Here is a 20,706-nt window from a genome sequence, read left to right as displayed (position 1 = left end):
AGATACGTTGTGTTCAAGGTGCTAGTGATCTTTCGCTTAGACTGTAGAATGAAAAACAGAATTCAATTGTTCCTTGAAGCACTGTTAATTTGGGGCATTTCTGAGTGTGGTGACTCGGTCTTAGATTTTCCAAATGCTAGGCTTCAGTAGTTATAAGTAGTCTGAAGATACGTCGAGTTCAAGATGGTAGTCGCAAGTGTCCAAAATGGCAGTCAACGTGTTAATTAGGTGCGAACATAGTCGAGACAGACTCAAAGGACGCGAATGCGTCTCGAAATCGATCTCGCGAAGAGACGCGAGAATCTCAAGGAAGCTTTTTCGCATAAATAACGGAGATGCTCAAGCTCTTCACAGAGATCAAGTACCATAAATAAAAATCTTGTAATTGCGATTTGCAGCATTATTACGATGATTGTTATCGTTATTGCCACAGATTACTGGGTAGATGGCCGAACACGTACACATTCACGAAAGCAGTGGCCGAGAGCATCGTCAAGAAAGAGGCTGGCAACATGCCCGTGGGCATATTTCGTCCCGCAATCGGTTAGTATTTCACGGGCGACGCGAATTAATTTGTTTCTTACTTAACGATGTACTTGGTGAACACCTGAAAGTGCAGATCTAAGAAAGCTGATTTTGTTCGTTACCGACATCGATATAAACGATGATTCAGCAACGTGTGTTACAAAGTGTTGCTTAACATCGGTGCTTAAAATATCCAGATTTAGTTTTCACCAGGTTCTAGAAGGATAAATTTAGGTCCCCACGGATAACGTAACAGAGAGCCTACTTAACTAAAACCTGTTCACACGGATTCATTAAGCAATTGACTCCTGCGATATGAAAGTCATCTTCGAACACCCATGGTTGCGTCAATGTCAATGGGTTGCCGGATTAGCCTTAGCGATGACTCCATCGGGAATCTAGGACGAAGCGAGTTGAAAATTGTTCGTTCTCAATAAAAAGCTTTTTGAAATTCTTATAAGAATCGACGGACCCGGAAGTATTGCTAAATTACAGTTTACATCATTGACGATTGACGACGATGGCCTTACTTCTAAATTCAATCTTATTTTTTGCACGCTTGTCTATAAATCGCGCTCGTCCTTGGGTGTCTTCGAAAGGTACCGTTCAAAAATTGCGTCACGCTCTTCAGGGACTAGACGAATCAAGGAAATATAATGATTTCTCGTGTAGAGATAAAGGGGGATGGATCGAGAATCATACTGCTATCCTTCCGTAGCATTTACGTTACTGGTACCAGTAAACGTGTTGATCAACATTTAGAGAATTAGTCGACGGTGACTGGATGGAATTTATGTAAATTTCTAGTGATATCGACGTATCGTGAACCGCTGCGAGGATGGATCGACAACATGTACGGGCCGACTGGCGTTGCGGCTGGCGCAGGTACGGGGATCCTACGATCTATACACTGCGACGGGTCGATACCCGCCAACGTTGTGCCGGGAGATCTAACGGTAAACGCTCTGATAGCCTGTGCTTGGGACGTAGCAAACCGTCGAAGGTAAAATACGAAGACACGAGTCGTTCGATTTTTATCCGATTCGTTCGCGCATTTGTCTCTATACCGACTCCTCTTTCTGACAATTAGTGTTGAGCAAAACGTAATCCACGATTTGTGATCGTTCAACAATCAAATTAGCTCTGGATAATTACAGATTACTTATTTACGATCGCCGATTGCAAATGAAGGGTAAGAGGAAAATAGGGAATGCTATTTTCAGCTATTTTTACATACACATAATACATTCTGTTTGCGGTAACTGAGGCTACTTAAAGAGTCAGTCTATCGATTACAAAAACAGAGAACGTCCAACCTTGCATTACGTGCATTAGTAGTACCTCTCGTAACTTTTACTTATTCTTGTTGGACTACTTCGTGTTTTCCTCTTAATCTCCAGATGTGATATTTTCATTCGATAATTCTGAGTGACGATCTCAATAACGATTGCTGCCCAACTCATCGCAACCTTTCTCTCCTCCACGCGTATTCTACATTTACCGCTTTTCCTGGGCCGTTGCGCACACTTGCAGGGCCACGACAGATGAGAAAAACAACGACGTGCCGGTGTATAATTACGTATGCAAAGACAACCCCATCACGTACGACCAGCTGAAAGTGAAGTCTGAAAAGCACGGTCTCGAGTTCCCCACTGGCAAAGCGATATGGTATTACAGCTTCCGTAACAACAAGCACAAACTGGTCCACTTGTTTTACGTCTACATACTCCACTTGCTACCAGCTCTCCTGATCGACACCGTCACGGTTTGCGTGGGGAAGGAGCCCAGGTAATCCCTTATTCATTCACACGGTGGTCTATTGCATCGAAACCCTGGCCAAAACTATCTTTCTAGACTAAATTAGTTGTTGACTGTAAGGACTATGTGATAAGGTTTATCAAAGTCCTGTAGACAATATTTTTGAAAACGACTGTTAGCTAAGTTTTCTATCGCCGTGCTTCATTCCGATTCTTTCTAATAAAACTCGCTTCTTTCTGTTAAAGGATGCTGAACATCTACAAAAAGATCCATAAATTCATGAACGTGCTGAATTATTTCACCACAAGGCAGTGGAAGTTCACGAACGAGAACTTTAAACAGGTGCTGGCGAAGATGAGCCCCGAGGATAGCCACAACTTCAATTGCGACATCACGGAAGTCGACTGGGACCTTTACTTCCGATCGTACATACGAGGTATTCGGGTGTATCTGATAAAGGATCCCATCGAGTCTCTCGAACAAGCACGCGTCAGATGGCAGAGGTAAACGAAACTCCGTCTATCTTCTTTAAGATGTAGTCGAAACGAATTTTGACTTCCGCCGTTTTACTTTGCAGATTATACTGGATTCACCAAGCGTGCAAATTGATTCTCGCGTACCTCGTGTTTCGAATATGCTGGCTGTCGGTGTTTTACCTCTACCGGGTTTATATATCGCCAGCTGCGTAGCCGATCTGCGAGTATATCCACATAAATATTAATAATGCGTGCGTGCGTGTGCGTGAGTGTACAGCGTCGAATGGATTATTGCATTTTCGAACCAAATCGAATCGATGTCACTCGTCGGGTACCAATGGCGGGACCCTCGTTTTCGATCAACAATGGCGCTGGCTGGCTTTCCGGCGTACAGAGCAACTCGGAGGAACGGGAGGGAAAGGCCAAAGCGTCGATTCGACGCTCCGATGCGTCGCGTTCCTCTCGTTCGTGTCTCGAATTGGTCGTTCACGGCAGGTGTTGGCAAAAGCTTGTCCAGCGAAGGGTCGCTTGGCGAAGGCCCTCCCTGGCCAAGGAATTGTATATCGAGGAAATTGTTTACACACTTATTTATAAAATAAAAAACAAAATTTATACAATTTTTGTATCATCAACATACAGAATATAATTGTATATAAACGGATTTTTTAGGAAATTAATGAGGAGTATATTTATATATCTATTATAGTACACGTATAGACCGTTGCTCAGGAGTTGGCGTGGGTCCCACAAACTAGAGGGGACCGAAAGGACAGAGGATTATGCTTGAGCACTGGTTACTATTGCTCTCTCGTTCTATCTTGTTCACGACCTTCGTCACGCGGTAGCTTTGTAGATGTGACTGACTCGGCCAATACTGAAAATACAAGTAGAAATGTCGCTGTTACGCGACAACCAATTGTAGCTGCTCGCCAACTCCTGAGCAACGGACAATACAAGATTCTAGGTCGTCGCAGACGGAACGACCCGAACTCTTAACCCTTTAATAGCTGTCAACATATTCTTTTCGTTTCTATAACCGTTCTTAAACAGTTTTGTTTGTATAGTATATAAAATCTTTGTGAATTGTTCCATAGAGGGGGACCGTCTCTTCTGCTCAGAGACTGTTTCAGATCGACTTCATGGTTTTTTTTTTTTTAATAAAAGGGAATATTTTTTGTAGATGTTAGGAGCCAGGGCGATAGCGACGCGCGTTTGAGCCCAGCGAGTGGGATAGATTTGAGAATTGAACCAATACGATTAATTATTGTGTACCAATGGTGCCGAAGACTGAGGATAGATTAGACAATGCAGACGACTCTGACGTGAAGTCAGATAGTTGCAGGAATCGGTATCTCCCAGTAAAGGGTAACCGTAGGTTAGGGTCTTTGGTTGTTAGTTATTGGAGACAAATGCAGACGCCTCGGATATTAAGTCAGATAGCTGCAGGAATCGGTATCTCCCAGTTAAGGGTAACCGCAAGATAGGTTGAATTAGGGAATTCGGGTTGAATACACTGAGCTTAAATCGTATCGTTGATGAATACTACGCGTCGCGGATAAAGCCTCGCAACTTATTAATTTAATTGAATAATAACTCGAGCGACAAAGTTATTATGTTGTGGAATCGTTACACAGGCTAGGATTGCTTGTTATATCGTGAAGGTTTAGTAATTGACTTAGGAAACTGTTGAATATTTATTTAGGAAATAAATACAACAGAGTTTTAAACTAAGTGTATATTTAAAAGTATAAGCTATAATTTACAAGACAGAACCGATGTTCTTCGATCAGAGGTTTTCTGCTAACTGCCTGCCGAGAGTCGGAAAAACTATAAACGGTCAGGGGGTGCAATAAACCGTGTTCTTCTCAGGCAAAGCCGACCCCCGGTAAGGAGGGGACTGCGTTGACGAGCGCAACTACAGAAAACGTTCAAAATTATAGGCACATAGTGCTTATTCTCAACAGAAACTTTGAATTTACACAAAAGGATATATATATTCAGAATAACTATACTAAGTTACAAATGTGCAGTGTTTTGTTGTCGCGGTCGTGTGTAGTAAACGTTGAATTTAATTACTTAATTGTTGCACGGTGTTAACGCACTGGCGATGCGGGGGTCGAGTGTGATTCTAAATGCCGTAATAGATGAAAACCGTCTTCGCGGATCGAAGATGATGTTAAGAGTATGCAGCTGCAGGATGCACTCCAGGGAGACCGAGCTCCAAATTCCAGGAGGGTAGATAAAATAAAATTGATGAACCCAAGCTTCGGAAACAAACAGCGAGTTTCTGTATACGTAACATAGAAAATGGAGATTGTCTTTGGAATGAACGAATTCCTTCACTTGAAGTCAAACGATTTTGTGATACACCCACTGCGAAACACACCAGAGAGTCAACAGAAATCTAAGTAAAATATTTGTATAATTATATCAGAATGAATAATAAAGCAATTTTTTTGCAAACTCGCAAAGTTAAAAATTGTTGGTTTATACGAAGTACATAAAGATTTTTAATTTATGGACCATATTGTACTACAAAGAACGTTTCAACGAGATTGTTTCCGCATTCAAAGGCTCGAGCTACCGCTTTACTGAGAATAGAGTGTCCAGTAGTTTGAAATGTTTAGAGTGATGTATGTCTTACGGACACCGTTCAGGCACAGAAGGATTTCAGCTGGTACAAACCCCATAAACGGGAACCAGCTTTTTGCCCATCGGCTCCTTCTTTGCCTCTTAGTTGAAAGTTGCTTTCTTCGCGATCCCGTACGGTAAGTTTCTTCGTTAAAGCGTTCGTTCATGGTCTCTTTGTCTGGCATTCCTTCTGCTTTCTTTTTCCAAACCCCCACTAAAATTCCAGGAAGGTCGGACTGCAAAATTGTAAACAAGAACGCCGCGCATAGTATTCCGCGTTGCATCTTTCAATTCGCGTCTCGGCCGTCTCGCACGAGGCACAGGTGATAGAGTACCAGAGAGGCTGCGTAATCGAACGTCAATTATGGTCGAGCAAGAATCGTTGGTGAACACGTTTTACGCTGGTCAGAGTGTCTTGGTAACAGGTAACGACGACGATTGTTATTTAAATAAAATAATTGACACCGGAGCCTGAGGATTGTAGTGTAAATCGAAAAGAAAATAAAAAGTTAGTAGATTTGTCAAGGTGTGAAACTATTCCGGAGCTCGAACTCTTTTTTAATTGCATCCTCGTGATTATTCGTCACAGTTAATTAAGCAGGGACCGGTATTTTAATTTGACCACGATCGAGCAATTAGAGGAAACATTCGGTCGATTCTTTTCTCGTAACGCGTTCTTTTCGTGTTCTTGGTATTGAGAAAACGATGTGTGCGCAGGAGGCACAGGTTTCCTGGGAAAGCTGTTGATCGAAAAATTGCTCAGAACGTGCACAGAAATCAAGTACGTTTACGCGTTGTCCAGAGCAAAGAAGGGCGAGACTGCGGAGCGACGCTTCGAGAGAATATTCGAAGAACCTGTGAGTATCGTTCATGGATTGTAGAATTTTATTTGAGTGACAGTTTTATTCTTAAATAAGACCCTTGTCATCTCTGGTATCGCCTAGTGATCGAGCTTTGATCTGGTGAAATGCGCGGCGACGTTATGTCTAACGAGTAGACACCTTATGCAGGCATTGAAGTCTCTGGCTGCGTTCAATGCTTCGTACGAGCTGCGCCGCGTTTATCGATTCAAAATCCTCTTCTCGTATCGGTGTTTTTTAAAACTGATCGAACCTTTATGCAAGCCTGCAGAACTCCCTAAAGTGTATACGAATTATTTAAACAGTTTAAGGGGGTATCCTGAATTAGGAGGTCTTAAAAAAGCGGTTTTCGTGAATTTTTTTAGGCTGGAAAAAATAATTCATTCTATCGGTCTTTTTATCCTATTTTTATACATATTTGAGTAGTCTGTACAAATTTATTCAACAAGAAATATTCAAATTGAGTCGACTGTGACGCTCATTTGTAGAACACCTCACAATTATAACCTCCTATCGGCGGGAAAGATGCAGGTCGTTTTCTTAGTTCACATAGAAGAAAAATGCATGAAAATGAAAATTTCTTTTGGTTCTTTTGTGTCAAACCAAAATTACGACCTGCATCTTTCCCGCCTATAGGAAGTTTTAATTGTGAGGTGCTCTACAAATGTGCGTCACAGTCGACTCAATTTGAATATTTCTTGTTGAATAAATTTGTACAGACTAATCAAATATGTATGAAAATAGGATAAAAAGTTCGATAGAATTAATTATTTTTTTCTTAGATCCCCTAATTCAGGATAGTCTCTTAAGTCAGCAATTAATCTCCTCGGAGTAAACAACAATCATCTGCTGAGTTGTACCCTAATTACTCGCTACTTTACAAAAAATGTCACGTCTGTAACAAATTAAACGTTTTAGTAAAGGAACGGCAATATTTTTCGATGCAAATTGCACTCAATTATCCTGGATCGTACAAATATCGTGCACTTCTTTTCATTTTTGCCGAACGCCACTTTCACCTCTCTTTGCTCCGCCCTCCTACAGACTGGGGGAACATAGATAACAGGAATCGATCGCTAATACACAGATCTGCAACGCGTAGAAGTCGAATCATCCATAGAAACATCCATTACATTGATTGATAAATATGATTTTGCGAGTTTCCAAACTTGATACGTTCGAAAGAGTAACCGAAAGCCTTGTGACAAGGAAAACTTCTGTACTAAAGTGTTACTGTGATTAAAAAAAAAATATTTCTGTTGGAGAAAAGCTGTTCGATCGTCTCCGAAGAGAAGCACCGAAGTACCAGCAGAAGGTTCGAGTGATCCCAGGCGATTGTTCGTTACCTGGATTAGGACTATCCCCCTCGGATGCAGATTTGTTAGCGCAGGAAGTCACTGTGGTGTTCCACGTGGCAGCCACGGTTCGTTTCGATGAAAAAATAAAGAAGGCGATCGCGGTGAACATTGGAGGAACGAAAGAACTGATGGAACTCTGTAAACGGATGTCCAATCTGCAGGTAACTACGCTAAAGCTACTAACAAAGAATGAATAATCAATTCCTCAGTCGTACAACTTCACAGAACGATGTCCTTCGCTCCTTTTATAAATCCCACGTTGCCAGTATCGCTTTCTATTTATTGTTTTTGTTTTTACACCTTTTCCCCTTTTTTCTCTGTCATATATTATCGAACTGGTATTATGAGCGCATACTTCATTTTTACTTCGATCCATTAATTTTCTTCGAGTATCTACATACTTTCTTTTTGTTTTTTCGCTTCGTATTGAATTTTTCGTCTCTTTGATTTCTGAATATTTGATATGTTCTATCGAGTGAATCATTTGGTATTGTCTTTCAGGTCGTGATGCATGTTTCCACTGCTTACAGTAATTGTAATCGCGAGAACATCGACGAGAAGTTTTATCCAGCCCCCATGTCCGGTTAGCAAATCGATCTCTTGAGAATTCTAAATTCGATATCGAAGAAGAACGATATTACATCTTGTTTCTTTTTTTCTTTTTAAACAGAAGAGGAAACGATGCAGCTGATGCAGAATTTCACCGACCAAGAGGTGAACGATGTCGAAAAGAAAATTCTTGGGTCTTATCCCAACACCTACATTTACACCAAGTGCATCGCAGAGCAGATGGTGCGACGATACGAGAAGGAGTTACCTGTAGGAATATTTCGACCATCCATAGGTAACCCTAAAGAATAGGAGTCGATATGTGTATCAGCTAAGATGTTAAATGTACTTGGATATCGTTTCAAACAGTGGTCTCGACGTACAAGGAACCATTGGAGGGCTGGGTGGATAACGCTTATGGACCTACTGGGGCGCTCGCAGCGGCTGGCATCGGCTTCCTGAGGACCATGAATATGGACACAAATCGCAGGGCAGAGTTGGTTCCAGCTGATTATACCGTTAACGCTCTTATCGTTACCGCTTGGGCAGTCGCGACCAAACGTTTCAGGTAATCATCTTCAACGAAACATTTCCAAAGGGTATTATTATGTTTCTCTTCTCAGAATCTAATAGAAAGTTAACACTTTGCTCTCGAAGCCGTTTTTCCTGGTATCTGCCAACAACTCGAGATGTTTCTTAGCATTCTATTGTCATGAATTCTAAGCTATCTAGATTTGAGAATAAGGTCACCTTTACCTCGTCGACAATCATTTTATTGACACTTGGAGCTCCAAAGAAATTAAACCTAAAGAAGCATTAGGTAATGTAGATTTGCTGCGTGAAACCTAATGGTGACTGAGAGTCACCTCTCGAGTGCAAAGGGTTAACGCCCTTACCATGTGCGAATGACGCACATGCGCGTCCTTTGCTTTTTTAGTCGGTTTAGTTGTATTTAGACAGTCAGTACGATCTAAGCATTCACGTTGGTCTGTTCTTTTGTGTTTAGTTTAACAATCATATTAGAACATTTGTAAGAAATTTTTCATTAAAAAAAATATCATAATTGCAGCTCCCAGCGAACGGCTACTTATTTTCATCCGCAGCGAAAGTGTTAAGCAGAAGAGGGATTGAATATTTTTGTATCAATTTTGTGCTAAGGTGCGTTTAACTGACGAATTTCTTGTCTGTAGGGATCGATCAGGCGATCCACCGATCTACAACTACCTCTCTTCGTGGGGCGATGGGATCACCTGGGGTCATTACATGCATCTGGCTATGAAATACGGAAGAGAGATTCCGAGCGTGCACAGCATCTGGAGCTACACCTTTATCGCCGTTAAAAATGTATACGCGTACTTTGTTGTAGTAGCTATTCTTCATCTACTACCAGCCTTGGTCGTCGACGTCGCGATGATGCTCACTGGCAAGAAACCTAGGTGATTGTTAGGTTCTCTAACGCAACCAGACAACCATATGCTCTTTGAAATATTACGTACGAGTAATAAATACGAAGGGGAGCTTTTTCTAACTCCTTCATTGCAGAGATGGGGCAAAACCCTAGGCTTCGAATAGATCTGAAGTTTGCCGACATATTTGTCTCGTTTCCTCTTTTGAATATTTTCCAAAAAAGGAAACTTCGAAGCATAGGATTTTGCTCATCACTACTATCTATAACTTTTTTAAAATTCCTCATCGAATATTGTTTCTTTTTCGCAGGATGCTGAAAATCTACAAAAAGGTGCATAGGTTCTCCGCGCTGACCAGTTACTTTAGCGTGCACGACTGGAAATTTTCCTGCGACAACACCAAAGACCTCTGGGACTCCCTCCCTCCGAAGGATCGTGAGTTGTACGCGTTCTCGATGAGCCACTTCGACTGGGAAGATTTCATGTTGAAGTCCATAAGTGGATTGAGAATGTACATCTTTAAAGACGATCCGAGCACGATATCTCGTGCGAGACTTCGAATGGCCAGGTAACTAATATTTAAAAAGCAAAGATATCTGTTCTGATTACTGTCTAAAAAATTGTTTCTTTACCAGAGAATGTTTCATGAAACATACAATTATCGATGCAATGGAATGATCTTTTTCTTAGATTCGACTTTGTTCACAACCTTCTCAAGTATACCACGCTATTCATCGTTATCTGGCTCTTTTATCGCGCGGTGGGGAGGCTTTTCGACGCCATAATTGACAATAATAATGCAATTACGGACAAGTTACTGCTGTTTTCTATGCCCTGATTGGATATGGTCGCCGAGCAATAAACTTGTTCAACATCTTTCAGCAGCATTTTATGTATTAATTAGGTTTTTGTGTGTTTACAACAATATATATGTATCGCCCATCCCTCTCTTGACAGGTTAATGAATAAATAGAACGTCATAACATTTTTTAATCTGTACTGGAAATGTACTGGAATGTCGAGATATTTTTCTTTCGTTCATTTTTTTTTCTGTGTTTTGCACCATACGCGTCTGCGGTTTTTTTATACGATCTACATAACCTGAACGACGTCCGATACATGTAGAAAAAGTTGTCTCTATATCCTTCCAACTAAATAAATGCAAAACAATAATGTTCTCTTTAAGAATCTTTTGGTTGCATCTTTGGTATATCCTTTTTAGTATGCAACTTTAGGTCCATGTTACGCAACGTTAATTAACTTCCAAAATCAGCATTAAGCAATCGCGAGTTTGATTTTATTCTTCTTCGATATGGAGACCGACGTGGGAGCAGAAACGATGATGAGAGTTTGTTGCTCTATCGTGTTCCATAATCCCTTCCCTTTAGCCACGTCCCAAGTTATTTATTTACGTATTATTCACTTACCAGGCACTGCATGAATACACGGGGATGGAAATTGGATAGAAGTTACATTGTCAAAGACAATAACCTCCAAGTCGTAGAATCGAGTGCACAATTGTCGATACAAAACTATCGAACTGATAAACGATCGTTAAACGCGAAAGATGATATCAAGATACCAGCTACTGATCACGCAAAATTAATGTTAATGCACGTTTGAGAAGTTCACGCTTTCGTACGGGATATATCAACGAATCTGTCTTTCGAGATTGGCCGTTATCGATACGTTACACTTTTTGTTCCAGTAGCGTACCTAAGTGTCCGACGAAACATGACCCCCCGATGGAGGGGCCCCCATCTTTGCAACAATAACGTCAATTAATTTCTGATTATTTTCTCAACTATATACCAAATATAATCCTATAAATATCGCTTTATTTTTTCCAAGTATTAATTAGGATTAAAGAATTACGAGACCCAGGTACCCGTGTCGATGTTGCAGCCTTGGAAAAATAAAACGACACGGATTCTACTCGTCTCCTTTTCGTTCTCCATATACAGGGTGATTCTTATAACGTGATGACCTCAAATAAATCGTAAGGTATTTGTTGTACGACAAAATGTTTCAAACAAAAGTTGTATGGTATCTAGGGGGGCATACAGTGCTGTAATCTGTTTTTCATTACTTTACTCTTTTTATTGAGATATTAGGGTCACTTTCAGTTTTTTAAATGGAATGTCTAATATTTTTATATGATATTATTATATGTATATTTTTTTTTTTACGTTTCTGTACATTAAAATTGCCGTGTTCTTTGAGTCTTCGACTACACCTTAAGAAGGTAGAATGCAATGGGTGATTTCGATCAGGATACTTAGCTCGGTACAAGATCTTAGCTCTTATAGCATTTTCTTCACACGCACCATATACAATTATCATAACGTTGTTTAACTGTAACTGAACATCGTAATAAAAATGTAGCATCATTCTCAATACGACTTTAACGCTTACCGAGATACTAAATAGGCATTTCGTGTTGATGATTATTAATATTTAACAGCGAACTTGTTTACAGACATGATCTACCGACGTGAATAAAGTCGTGCTAAGAATCACGTTGACTAAGCGTATTTCTTAATAGAAGATTATTAATTTGAAGGTATCTCGATAATTATTCATTTGAAGTCCCACTTCATGTAATACTTTTTTTACACAAAATTTTATGATTTATCCGAATTCGAAAAAAAATGTCAGACGTTTAAAAAACTAAAGTGACCCTGATATCTCAATAAAAAAGTAAGGTAGTAAAAAACAGATTACATCACTGTATGTCTCCCTAGATACCATGCAACTTTTGTTTGAAACATTTTATCGTACAACGAATACCTTATGAGTTATTTGAGGTCGTCACGTTATAAGACTCACCCTGTATACAAAATACAACGTACAACTTTCATTCTTGGAAGTATGATGTACAAATTTTTATGGAAAGATTTATCGAAAAACGTAAACGTTACAGCCCGTTGTCCATGACGTTGCAATGAAAACATTGAGCGTTGATTGACTTGATTTCTACCGTTCAAATGAACTGAAGTAAATAAATAAATTGACGTTTTATTCAATATGAATGTCGTTATCCTACTGCGAAAAACAATATCAAATATAAAATATTGTCATTAACGAACGAGAGATGTTATCGAACAATCGAATAAAGTGTCGTTAACGTGTCTTTTTTCACTGAGAATCGTTCATAATTAGTTAATAATTTATTAGTTTCTCCATTGATGGTAAATAGTAGCATAGTAGTACATAAAACGATAGTAACACTCAAGGATCATTCTTGTTACGATTTCAATAGTTATTAAGCAATCATCAAGGATTTCAGTGAGAATTTTTGCTTCGCTCGATTGTTTGTTACATTCTATAAATGAATTATTAACTTTTACGTCTCGCGAAGGGTAGTATAGATCGTTGCAACATTCAAGACAAATTTCTGTTACGATCTCGTTTTTATTAAACGATCATCGAGGATGTCAGTCTTGGCTACGCGTTACTTCGTTAGAAATATTCGCTTTATTCTCTTGTTTATTAACTTTTTTCATATGAAGAATACACCTTGGTACTCGTGGAAGATAGTATAGATCATTAGCAACATTCAAGAACCAGTGTTGATACGATTTCGATTAAAATTAAACAGTTATAAACGTTTTTCGGCGATTAGTAGGTACAAAATTTAAATTTCGCGCCGGTGCTGCCATCTAGCGGTTGAATGAGGGAAGCTCCGATTGAGTAATAGAATAACAGAACGCTAGTGGAGGTCTACGCTCGTAACTGTGCAAAAGAGAAAGATATACTGTGCGAGAAGGATAGAGAGCACCGGCGCTGTAAACAGCAATGCGCATGCGCAGAGTACACTCATTTGTTAATCGACTGTTTATCGATTATTTACAAATAATTCATGAACTTTTGCATACTCAAATTAAAGCTTAGGCTTCTAGGAATCTTCCCCTATAAGTGTATTGAATCGTTATGCACTATTTAAATAGTTACAAACAATTTAAGACAACCGGCGGAGAATTTAAATGTTGCACTAATCCCGCGGAATTTAAATTGCTACTAATCGCCAAAAACCGTTTATAACTGTTTAGTTTCAATCGAAATCGTATCAAGGCTAGGATTCAAGATTGAAAGTTCTATATACGGAGAACGAAAAAGAGATGAATAGAGTCTGTGCCGTTTTATTTTCCCGAAGCTATCCGATTCACGTATTGCTGTCGTAGGTTTGTGTGCGATAAAAAGAAAGCGAGAAAACAAATTAATTAATTTGTCCAAATGAAATAGCTTCCGTGGAAAAATGTGTCTCGCGATCGCTTTGTACATATTAACAGCCACTTTCGGAATAATTTGGCAGATATTTATAGCGATCGGTTTATCCCTCTTAACCCTCGTCGGAAGAACTATACTTTTCGTATACGTGATCTTCTACACGATGTCAAGCATGCTAAGAGAAACTTACCTGTCTCTGACTTCTCGCGAACGAGCAGAACAGAATTCGAGTCTTCATCAAAATGCTACTAACGTAGACGGAACTCCTTCGGAGTCGACACAGGCTCCACGCCCACCTTTCGAAGAAATCGAATCATCGTAGGTTATTTTCGTACTTATGCTAATTTCTGATTCAGTGTATGGGCCGTACTTTGATTCCACGAATTTTATGTTAAGTTTACTGGAAAGTATTAAACGTAGCAAGAAATAACAAACTGATGAACGGCAGATACAGGAAACAAGTAGAGGGACAATTACGAGTGAATATTCGTGCAAATTTTATTAATAAAAATATAAGGCGTAATAAAAGTCAATATAAATACAAGTAATTCATCTTTCTTCCTAATAAACGATGCTTTTTCTTTACAACGAAAGTACGAATCGTTTGTCGTAGGGTTCTTACTTCGTACACTTACAATTCTATATTTAATAATAATAATTCTGGACGGAATTTATAACGTATGGACGTTTGCGAGACGTGGACGGATTGACTACAAACGCACAACCAACGTAGGTGTACATGGCATTAAGGCAGTGTCGTATTTCCACTGTATATGTAACGCGACTTATTGACCACAGTGATAGATAAAAATGACGAGAACTTTCATATTTAATTGGCTGGCATCGTCGACACCGCGCTATGAGGTGTCGTCGGTCGAGAACCAGCAATGGAGTGAGTAGTAGACGCATTCAGCGACTGCATGGTGCCAATCTAAAATTGAAGTCAGTTGTAGACAAATTTTTTTTCGAAATATTTGACAGAATACTTACTCTTAAATGCGCAAAATCCTCTAATCTTGTGAGGTCGCTCAATTCAATATAGAGGGAGTAGACGATCAGCCACCCGTAAACAGAAATTAAAACAAATATCGTCCACAAAAGACACATCATGATGTTATAGGCGAATATCATATCATTCACTGTGCTGAAGAATAAAAATGCAAAAAATCTGAAAATACTGAAAGCAGCAAAACTGTAGAGCCAAGGAACCATCTTCTTTTCGTGCTCTTTTCGCAAGGCTGTTATTAGTATCAGAGATGTTGCAAACACTGCCATTCCCCCAAGCATGGAGAATATTGCAAAAACAACAAGAGCATTCCGCACTGAAATAAAACATTGAAAGAGATTTGTATGTATAGGTACTTCTGCTTTTTTTTTATGAAATATCAGAGCTTTAAAAATTATTCTTACCATGCTGATTTCCTACATAAACAAATTCATACGATATTACATAGTAACCATAGTGCGTTGAACCTGGTGCAGCTTGAGATAGACAGTAAAGATCAAATATTGCGGTGCAAATTGTAAACATAGCCAAACACTGCAAGAAGGTATATATTGTTAGAAACTTGTTAAAAGGTCGTATAGATGCTCCATTTAATATGTACCAATGAAAATGCTGCAGTTAACATGGCTCCTCTTTGAATGTCGAGCACATAAGCATGTGTCAAGATTGGTTTCTGATACCAGGGTATTTTGACACTACGCACGGATCGTGAAGATTTTAAATTAGCACTGCTGCGCGTGGTGACGTGCGAATATACCGAGGGCGTCCCCATGCTGGGTGATTTCTTTCCGTAATTCATATTGTTGTCTCGTCAATCACTTCCTGTTTTTTAATAAAATCAATAAATTCTTCTTATTCCCACATACCTTCTTTATTCTCGATTAAAACAATATTATGAAACAACTCTTACTCGTACGCAACAAGGTTAGTTACAGAAATTATATACAGCCACTATATCAAACGTGCTATCTCGCATTAGGCGAGACTGGGCAAGGCACTACCTATAAAAATGCACAATAATTTGATCTATGAACGATCGTGATCGTCTAAGAAGATTTTACTTGTTTGTTGAAAATGTAAACATAAAGACATATTCACACAATTTTAGACGTAGATCACGAGCCGACGCCCGATAGTTTTAAATCACTCGAACCGAGTCGGATCGAGGGCAGTCGAATACATCCGAAGTAATCTTAGTAATGCATAAGTAGGTGGACCTATAATTAGGTAATTAATTTTTCAATGTACATTTTGTAAAACAGATAACAAGGTTAACAAGTGTAAATAAATCCAACAAGAAAAAAACTCTGGTAATAAAACTACGTGCAATGTTTGATAAAGCAAAGTATCTTTATGAAGTAACACAGGTTACTATTTACTTATAATAACTCCAGTTCTACGGTGAATATATAGAAAGTAAATTGATATATAGAAATATTCTATAAACATTTGTGTATTCACACGTGCACATATTATAGACTAAATAATTTCAAATGTTTATAAGTATTATTTTTTCTTTCATGTAAATCGCCACCTAGCGGTGAACAGGCTGAATTAATTGTTTGTTTATTTTTTATTGTGCCTACTTTTGAGAGCTACTTCGCCCTCTTGTGTTTTAGATTTTTCATCGCTAGGAGGCGATTTACATGAAAGAGAAAATGAAACCCTAAAAATAATTAAATAATTTCTTTCGATGTGTTAAAAAAACATTTTACGGGAAACGTGGTATTTGTCAGAAAGATTAAAAAGAAGACACAAAGCGTATGCAAGTATTGTTTATTTGGAAAAAAAATTGATAATTTTTTAAATAAAGATCAAATAGATAAAGCGCATCTGAAGCCAAGATTTCCAGCCGTCGTATCAGGTGTATTTTGACTTCGAGCAGCACATCTGTACCTGAAGCAATAGCTCTCGTGACAAAGGTAGGAGCCACCTTTCTTTACCTTGTCAGTACCACGAGTTGGACCAGTCTGAAAATATTTATTTATTTATTTAATTCCATATATACGGGCATAGCCCATTATGAAATTATTACAGTGTAGCAATTATAAATAACGACAGTTGACAGATGTCAAGACAAACAAAAATTAACAAACACACAATCATAACAAAGTTATCGCCTGTGAATAGCGGAATTGCTAATAAAAAGGTTATGTAGCCTATGTTTAGTAGAGTCAATAGAGTCAATAAACATATCACTGTCTGAACTAAACTAATTGACTGAAGCACAGGCATGGACAATAGTATTGAGGTGACAGTATCTAGACAAGGAAACAAATTGATGAAATAGATATGAGGACCTAGTGGTCCTGGGAGGAATGTGAAAGGGCACAAGTCCAAAAAGAGGTGCACAATCAATTATATTAGTAAGAAGCTTCTGAATAAAAACAATTTCATGTATTGTGCGTCTATCCCTGAGTGAGAGTACCCTGAACCTGTACATGATGGCACTGTAGTTATGATCAAGTTGACCCATAGGAGAGGAGGAAAACGTAAAGATCTCCTTTGAATACTTTCTAGTATATCAATATGTCTGGATAGTCCGAGTGCCCATATAATTATGTCGTACTCAAGCTGAGGAAGTAGAAGGGAGTAATAAAGCGTGAGTAGAGTATTGGGATTACAAAACTGGGAGCAAGTACACTTAAGGTAGCCCATCATCCTAGATAAATATGTTTCGTAAAGAAATATTCATAAGAATAACGAAACCAAGTATTATTGCACGTACGGGATTCGTGGGACCACCACGTTTCATATTATCGGTCGTCCACCAATCTGACGTCCATTCCCAGACGTTTCCTATCATGTTGCGTAGGCCATATTTATTTGGCGGGAATTCCGTAACAGGCGAAGTGCTCACGTATCCATCCTCCTCAGTATTATTGTTTGGAAAATCACCTTGCCACGTGTTCGCTCTGAAAATCATTTCTAGTCAGGAAATCAACCTCGTCTTTCCATTTTTCCTTCGTACCTGTATTGACCATTTGGAACAAATTTATTCCCCCATGGATACAATCTATCCGAGAGCCCCCCACGACAAGCCACTTCCCATTCCGCTTCGGTAGGCAATCTTTTGCCTAACCATTTACAATAGGCGACTGCATCGTTCCACGATACGTGAACGACGGGGTGATCCATCCTGTCTGGATCATTCGATTTTATTTGCAGCTATTTTTAACAGATTACAGAAAATCTCAAATAGCGACGTTCGATCTTTTCTAAAGAATCGAATATCCCTATTTCGCGCGATTGAAAGAAGTAAAGTAGAGCATACGTACGTGTCAGATCGGAACCAGGACCTTCCGGATGTTTCCACGTCACATTATTTACAGGTAACCACCAAGGTGCTCGAGCTACGACGTTTGGTATATTCGCTCTGACTTCTTCTTTCAGTAGTCCTCCGAATACAAAAGAATCCCCGAATGTTTCCGCTTCTGTTCGATGGCCAGTCGCGTTGACAAACTTTGAAAATTCGTCGTTGCTCACTTCCAATTCGTCTATATAAAAACTATCCAGTTGAATTTGTCGTTTCGGTGCTTCGCCATCAGCCACAAAAACTGGATCGTTTGTTCCGATTGCAAAACTGCCTCCTTCTATCAGGGCCATATTTTTCAAGCGATCTACACGATCGATGTTTTCTCCATCGAATATACGAGGAACATCCTTTGGTACCGTACAATAGTTTCGTGATTCATCTGTCTGTTTCGTTTGTCTGCTCGATCCTTTACCACAGTGAAAAGATTCCTCGTTCGAATCATCATTTTCGAAGCTTCCCGCTACAAAGCACAACATGAGCACCATGTTTGCGCAAACGAACAATGCCGATTTTACTTTCAGAATCGATGATATCGAACCTCTCTTCATTTTATTGGAGAATGTTTACACATAAAATCGGTGAAGTAGCTCGAGCTAATCTCCTGGCACCGGTTGTTATAATTACAAATAGTTACTGATGATAAATCTGGATAAACACCACGGTCAACTAAACTGTCATTCTCCATGGCAGACGACAAACAATGTCGGTGAAATCGAGGACAAAAAGATTGTGTAGATGCAAAGGATCTTCTCGTACTTGCCACCAGAGGGTCAGCCTCGGTCCATTCAGTTTGCAAATAGACCGAATCAGAAGCACTGTAGATATGTAGGAATTAAATGTATTTATATATTTACATACATGAGAATATAATTTGAATTTGCAATGTTAATAAACGATGTTAACCGATAGGATGTCTTTTGAATTAATTACTTTTGTTTTAACAACAACACATCTAACACGAATATAGCGTTTTAAATTTATGCGAAAAGAACGCGCCGCATAGCATGAGCTATAGGAACTATAGTTCCTACAGATAAATCGAAGATGCTGCCATCTGTTGACACGTTGATATTCTTGGGAGCGTACGATGTGGTCGCGTATGATTCGCGTGGAACATAACCTACCGTTAATTGCCACGTACTATTTAAGTGCCATTCGTGTAGAATGTTTTCATTTTCGGCGTGATATTGACCCCTGAACAAACCGGGATCGAAACTGGAGAATTCGTGACCAGTCTGGCACATCACGTGTGTACGATCACAATGGCTTCCTCGAGACGTTTCAAGCTGTTGCTCTGTGCTCTCGGTATTTTTGTATGTTACTTCCACTTCGCTATGCTACAAGAGAAGATCACACGGGGACAGTACGGAGATGAAAAGAACAGTGAAAAATTTACATACACGTTCACCTTAGTCTTTGCTCAATGTCTGGTCAACTATCTGTTCGCCAAGACTAGTTTATTGACAATTATGAAACAGGGCGAAGACACTACTCCGAACATATATTACGCGATATCTGCGCTCACGTATTTACTAGGCATGGTGTCCAGTAACATGGCTTTACAGTTTGTCAATTATCCAACACAAGTTATTGGGAAAGCTGGTAAACCCATTCCTGTGATGATACTTGGAGTGCTGCTAGGGAACAAGGTATTAGCTTTGTCTCGCATTATGCATGAATATATTTTGTAGACAGGAACATTATTCATATATCGATCCAATAGGTTTCGTATTCCACACACTGTAATTTTGGGGAAGTTATTTTTTGTAACGATTGGTGCATTACCTTCCAGGTTTATCCAGTTAGGAAGTACTTGTTTGTCTTCTTAGTTGTGATTGGTGTAGCTTTGTTCATGTACAAAGATGGTGGTGTGTCAAAGAAACCAGCAGAAGGACAAACAGCATTTGGAGAACTGTTGTTGTTACTGTCATTAACGATGGATGGTTTAACTAGCGCTGTACAGGAACGAGTAAGAGCAGAGCACAATTCCAAGTCTGGACATATGATGCTGAACATGAACATGTGGTCTGTGATATTCAGTGGTACTGTCATTCTAATTTCTGGAGAGCTGGTTGAATTTATTCAGTTCATACACAGGCATCCGTCAACCATATGGCTCATAAGTACTTTCTCTATAGCAGGTGCAATCGGACAGTACTTTATATTTCTCACAGTCATAGAATTCGGCCCGTTACCGTGCTCGATCATAACTACTACCCGAAAATTCTTTACAGTTCTAGGGTCGATATTGATCTTTGGCAATACTTTGACTTTTAGACAGTGGTTAGGTACATTCACAGTGTTCATAGGATTGCTTCTAGATGCCTTGTATGGTAAAGACAAGTCCACCAAGAAAAATATAGTAAAGTAACAAACAAACCCTGGCGCGCCAACGCGTGCGATTGCGAATCGTTACGCTATAGCACAATTTTATACTTTCACGCATGTACACAGTAAGCATCGCGATCAGAGATGGACAGAATTTTATTCGAATAATAGATGGTGAATGAAAGCTTTATCTAGCGATTTACGTGCAAAATTTATTTAATTGTTATTCAATTTAGATGAGAATTTTTATGTAACGAATAGCG

At 39.3% G+C, this 20,706-nt stretch overlaps 4 protein-coding genes across 4 annotated transcripts in view; 2 read left to right on the top strand and 2 right to left on the bottom strand.

Moving 5' to 3' along the window:
• LOC128890625 (uncharacterized) overlaps positions 1 to 10,587 on the top strand; it is a 19,046-nt gene extending 8,459 nt beyond the window's left edge. The window contains exons 5-18 of the mRNA XM_054149281.1: positions 434 to 543; positions 1,333 to 1,528; positions 2,059 to 2,313; positions 2,529 to 2,786; positions 2,861 to 2,948; positions 5,644 to 5,815; positions 6,108 to 6,247; positions 7,521 to 7,769; positions 8,110 to 8,191; positions 8,279 to 8,452; positions 8,527 to 8,725; positions 9,348 to 9,593; positions 9,874 to 10,131; positions 10,254 to 10,587. Coding sequence (XP_054005256.1) covers positions 434 to 543; positions 1,333 to 1,528; positions 2,059 to 2,313; positions 2,529 to 2,786; positions 2,861 to 2,948; positions 5,644 to 5,815; positions 6,108 to 6,247; positions 7,521 to 7,769; positions 8,110 to 8,191; positions 8,279 to 8,452; positions 8,527 to 8,725; positions 9,348 to 9,593; positions 9,874 to 10,131; positions 10,254 to 10,401 — 2,575 coding nt within the window. The 3' untranslated portion in view covers positions 10,402 to 10,587. The remainder of the gene's footprint in view (positions 1 to 433; positions 544 to 1,332; positions 1,529 to 2,058; positions 2,314 to 2,528; positions 2,787 to 2,860; positions 2,949 to 5,643; positions 5,816 to 6,107; positions 6,248 to 7,520; positions 7,770 to 8,109; positions 8,192 to 8,278; positions 8,453 to 8,526; positions 8,726 to 9,347; positions 9,594 to 9,873; positions 10,132 to 10,253) is intronic.
• Positions 10,588 to 14,273: 3,686 nt separating this feature from the next.
• LOC128891261 (uncharacterized) lies at positions 14,274 to 16,038 on the bottom strand. The gene is made up of 6 exons (XM_054150672.1): positions 15,898 to 16,038; positions 15,710 to 15,800; positions 15,401 to 15,621; positions 15,204 to 15,333; positions 14,784 to 15,115; positions 14,274 to 14,724 (listed from the first exon to the last, which is right to left on the bottom strand). The coding sequence occupies exons 3-6, from the start codon at positions 15,596 to 15,598 to the stop codon at positions 14,623 to 14,625; spliced, it is 762 nt and encodes a 253-aa protein (XP_054006647.1). The 5' UTR covers positions 15,599 to 15,621; positions 15,710 to 15,800; positions 15,898 to 16,038; the 3' UTR covers positions 14,274 to 14,622.
• Positions 16,039 to 16,561: 523 nt separating this feature from the next.
• LOC128891245 (formylglycine-generating enzyme) lies at positions 16,562 to 18,810 on the bottom strand. The gene is made up of 4 exons (XM_054150632.1): positions 18,078 to 18,810; positions 17,771 to 17,942; positions 17,528 to 17,714; positions 16,562 to 16,769 (listed from the first exon to the last, which is right to left on the bottom strand). Exons 1-4 carry the CDS (start codon positions 18,661 to 18,663, stop codon positions 16,614 to 16,616), a joined length of 1,101 nt encoding a protein of 366 aa, XP_054006607.1. The 5' UTR covers positions 18,664 to 18,810; the 3' UTR covers positions 16,562 to 16,613.
• A 390-nt stretch (positions 18,811 to 19,200) lies between these two features.
• LOC128891252 (solute carrier family 35 member B1) lies at positions 19,201 to 20,689 on the top strand. Its single transcript, XM_054150647.1, has 2 exons — positions 19,201 to 19,764; positions 19,908 to 20,689. The coding sequence occupies exons 1-2, from the start codon at positions 19,378 to 19,380 to the stop codon at positions 20,484 to 20,486; spliced, it is 966 nt and encodes a 321-aa protein (XP_054006622.1). The 5' UTR covers positions 19,201 to 19,377; the 3' UTR covers positions 20,487 to 20,689.
• The last annotated feature ends 17 nt before the right edge of the window (positions 20,690 to 20,706 follow it).

Source organism: Hylaeus anthracinus, unplaced genomic scaffold (genome assembly GCF_026225885.1).
Source record: "Hylaeus anthracinus isolate JK02 unplaced genomic scaffold, UHH_iyHylAnth1.0_haploid 12001, whole genome shotgun sequence".
NCBI lineage: Eukaryota > Metazoa > Arthropoda > Insecta > Hymenoptera > Colletidae > Hylaeus > Hylaeus anthracinus.
The sequence above is the reverse complement of the archived record's forward strand: the minus strand, read 5'-3'. Positions and strand labels throughout refer to the sequence as shown.

Coding starts and splice junctions, on each gene's coding strand:
- LOC128891261 (XM_054150672.1), bottom strand. CDS start 15,598: ATGAATTACGGAAAGAAATCACCCAGCATGGGGACGCCCTCGGTATAT. Junction 15,334..15,400: donor TAACTGCAGCATTTTCATTG/GTACATATTAAA, acceptor ACCTTCTTGCAG/TGTTTGGCTATGTTTACAAT. Junction 15,116..15,203: donor TTATGTAGGAAATCAGCATG/GTAAGAATAATT, acceptor GTTTTATTTCAG/TGCGGAATGCTCTTGTTGTT.
- LOC128891245 (XM_054150632.1), bottom strand. CDS start 18,663: ATGAAGAGAGGTTCGATATCATCGATTCTGAAAGTAAAATCGGCATTG. Junction 17,943..18,077: donor TCCTGGTTCCGATCTGACAC/GTACGTATGCTC, acceptor CGAATGATCCAG/ACAGGATGGATCACCCCGTC. Junction 16,770..17,527: donor GTGGTGGTCCCACGAATCCC/GTACGTGCAATA, acceptor AAATATTTTCAG/ACTGGTCCAACTCGTGGTAC.
- LOC128891252 (XM_054150647.1), top strand. CDS start 19,378: ATGGCTTCCTCGAGACGTTTCAAGCTGTTGCTCTGTGCTCTCGGTATT. Junction 19,765..19,907: donor GAGTGCTGCTAGGGAACAAG/GTATTAGCTTTG, acceptor ATTACCTTCCAG/GTTTATCCAGTTAGGAAGTA.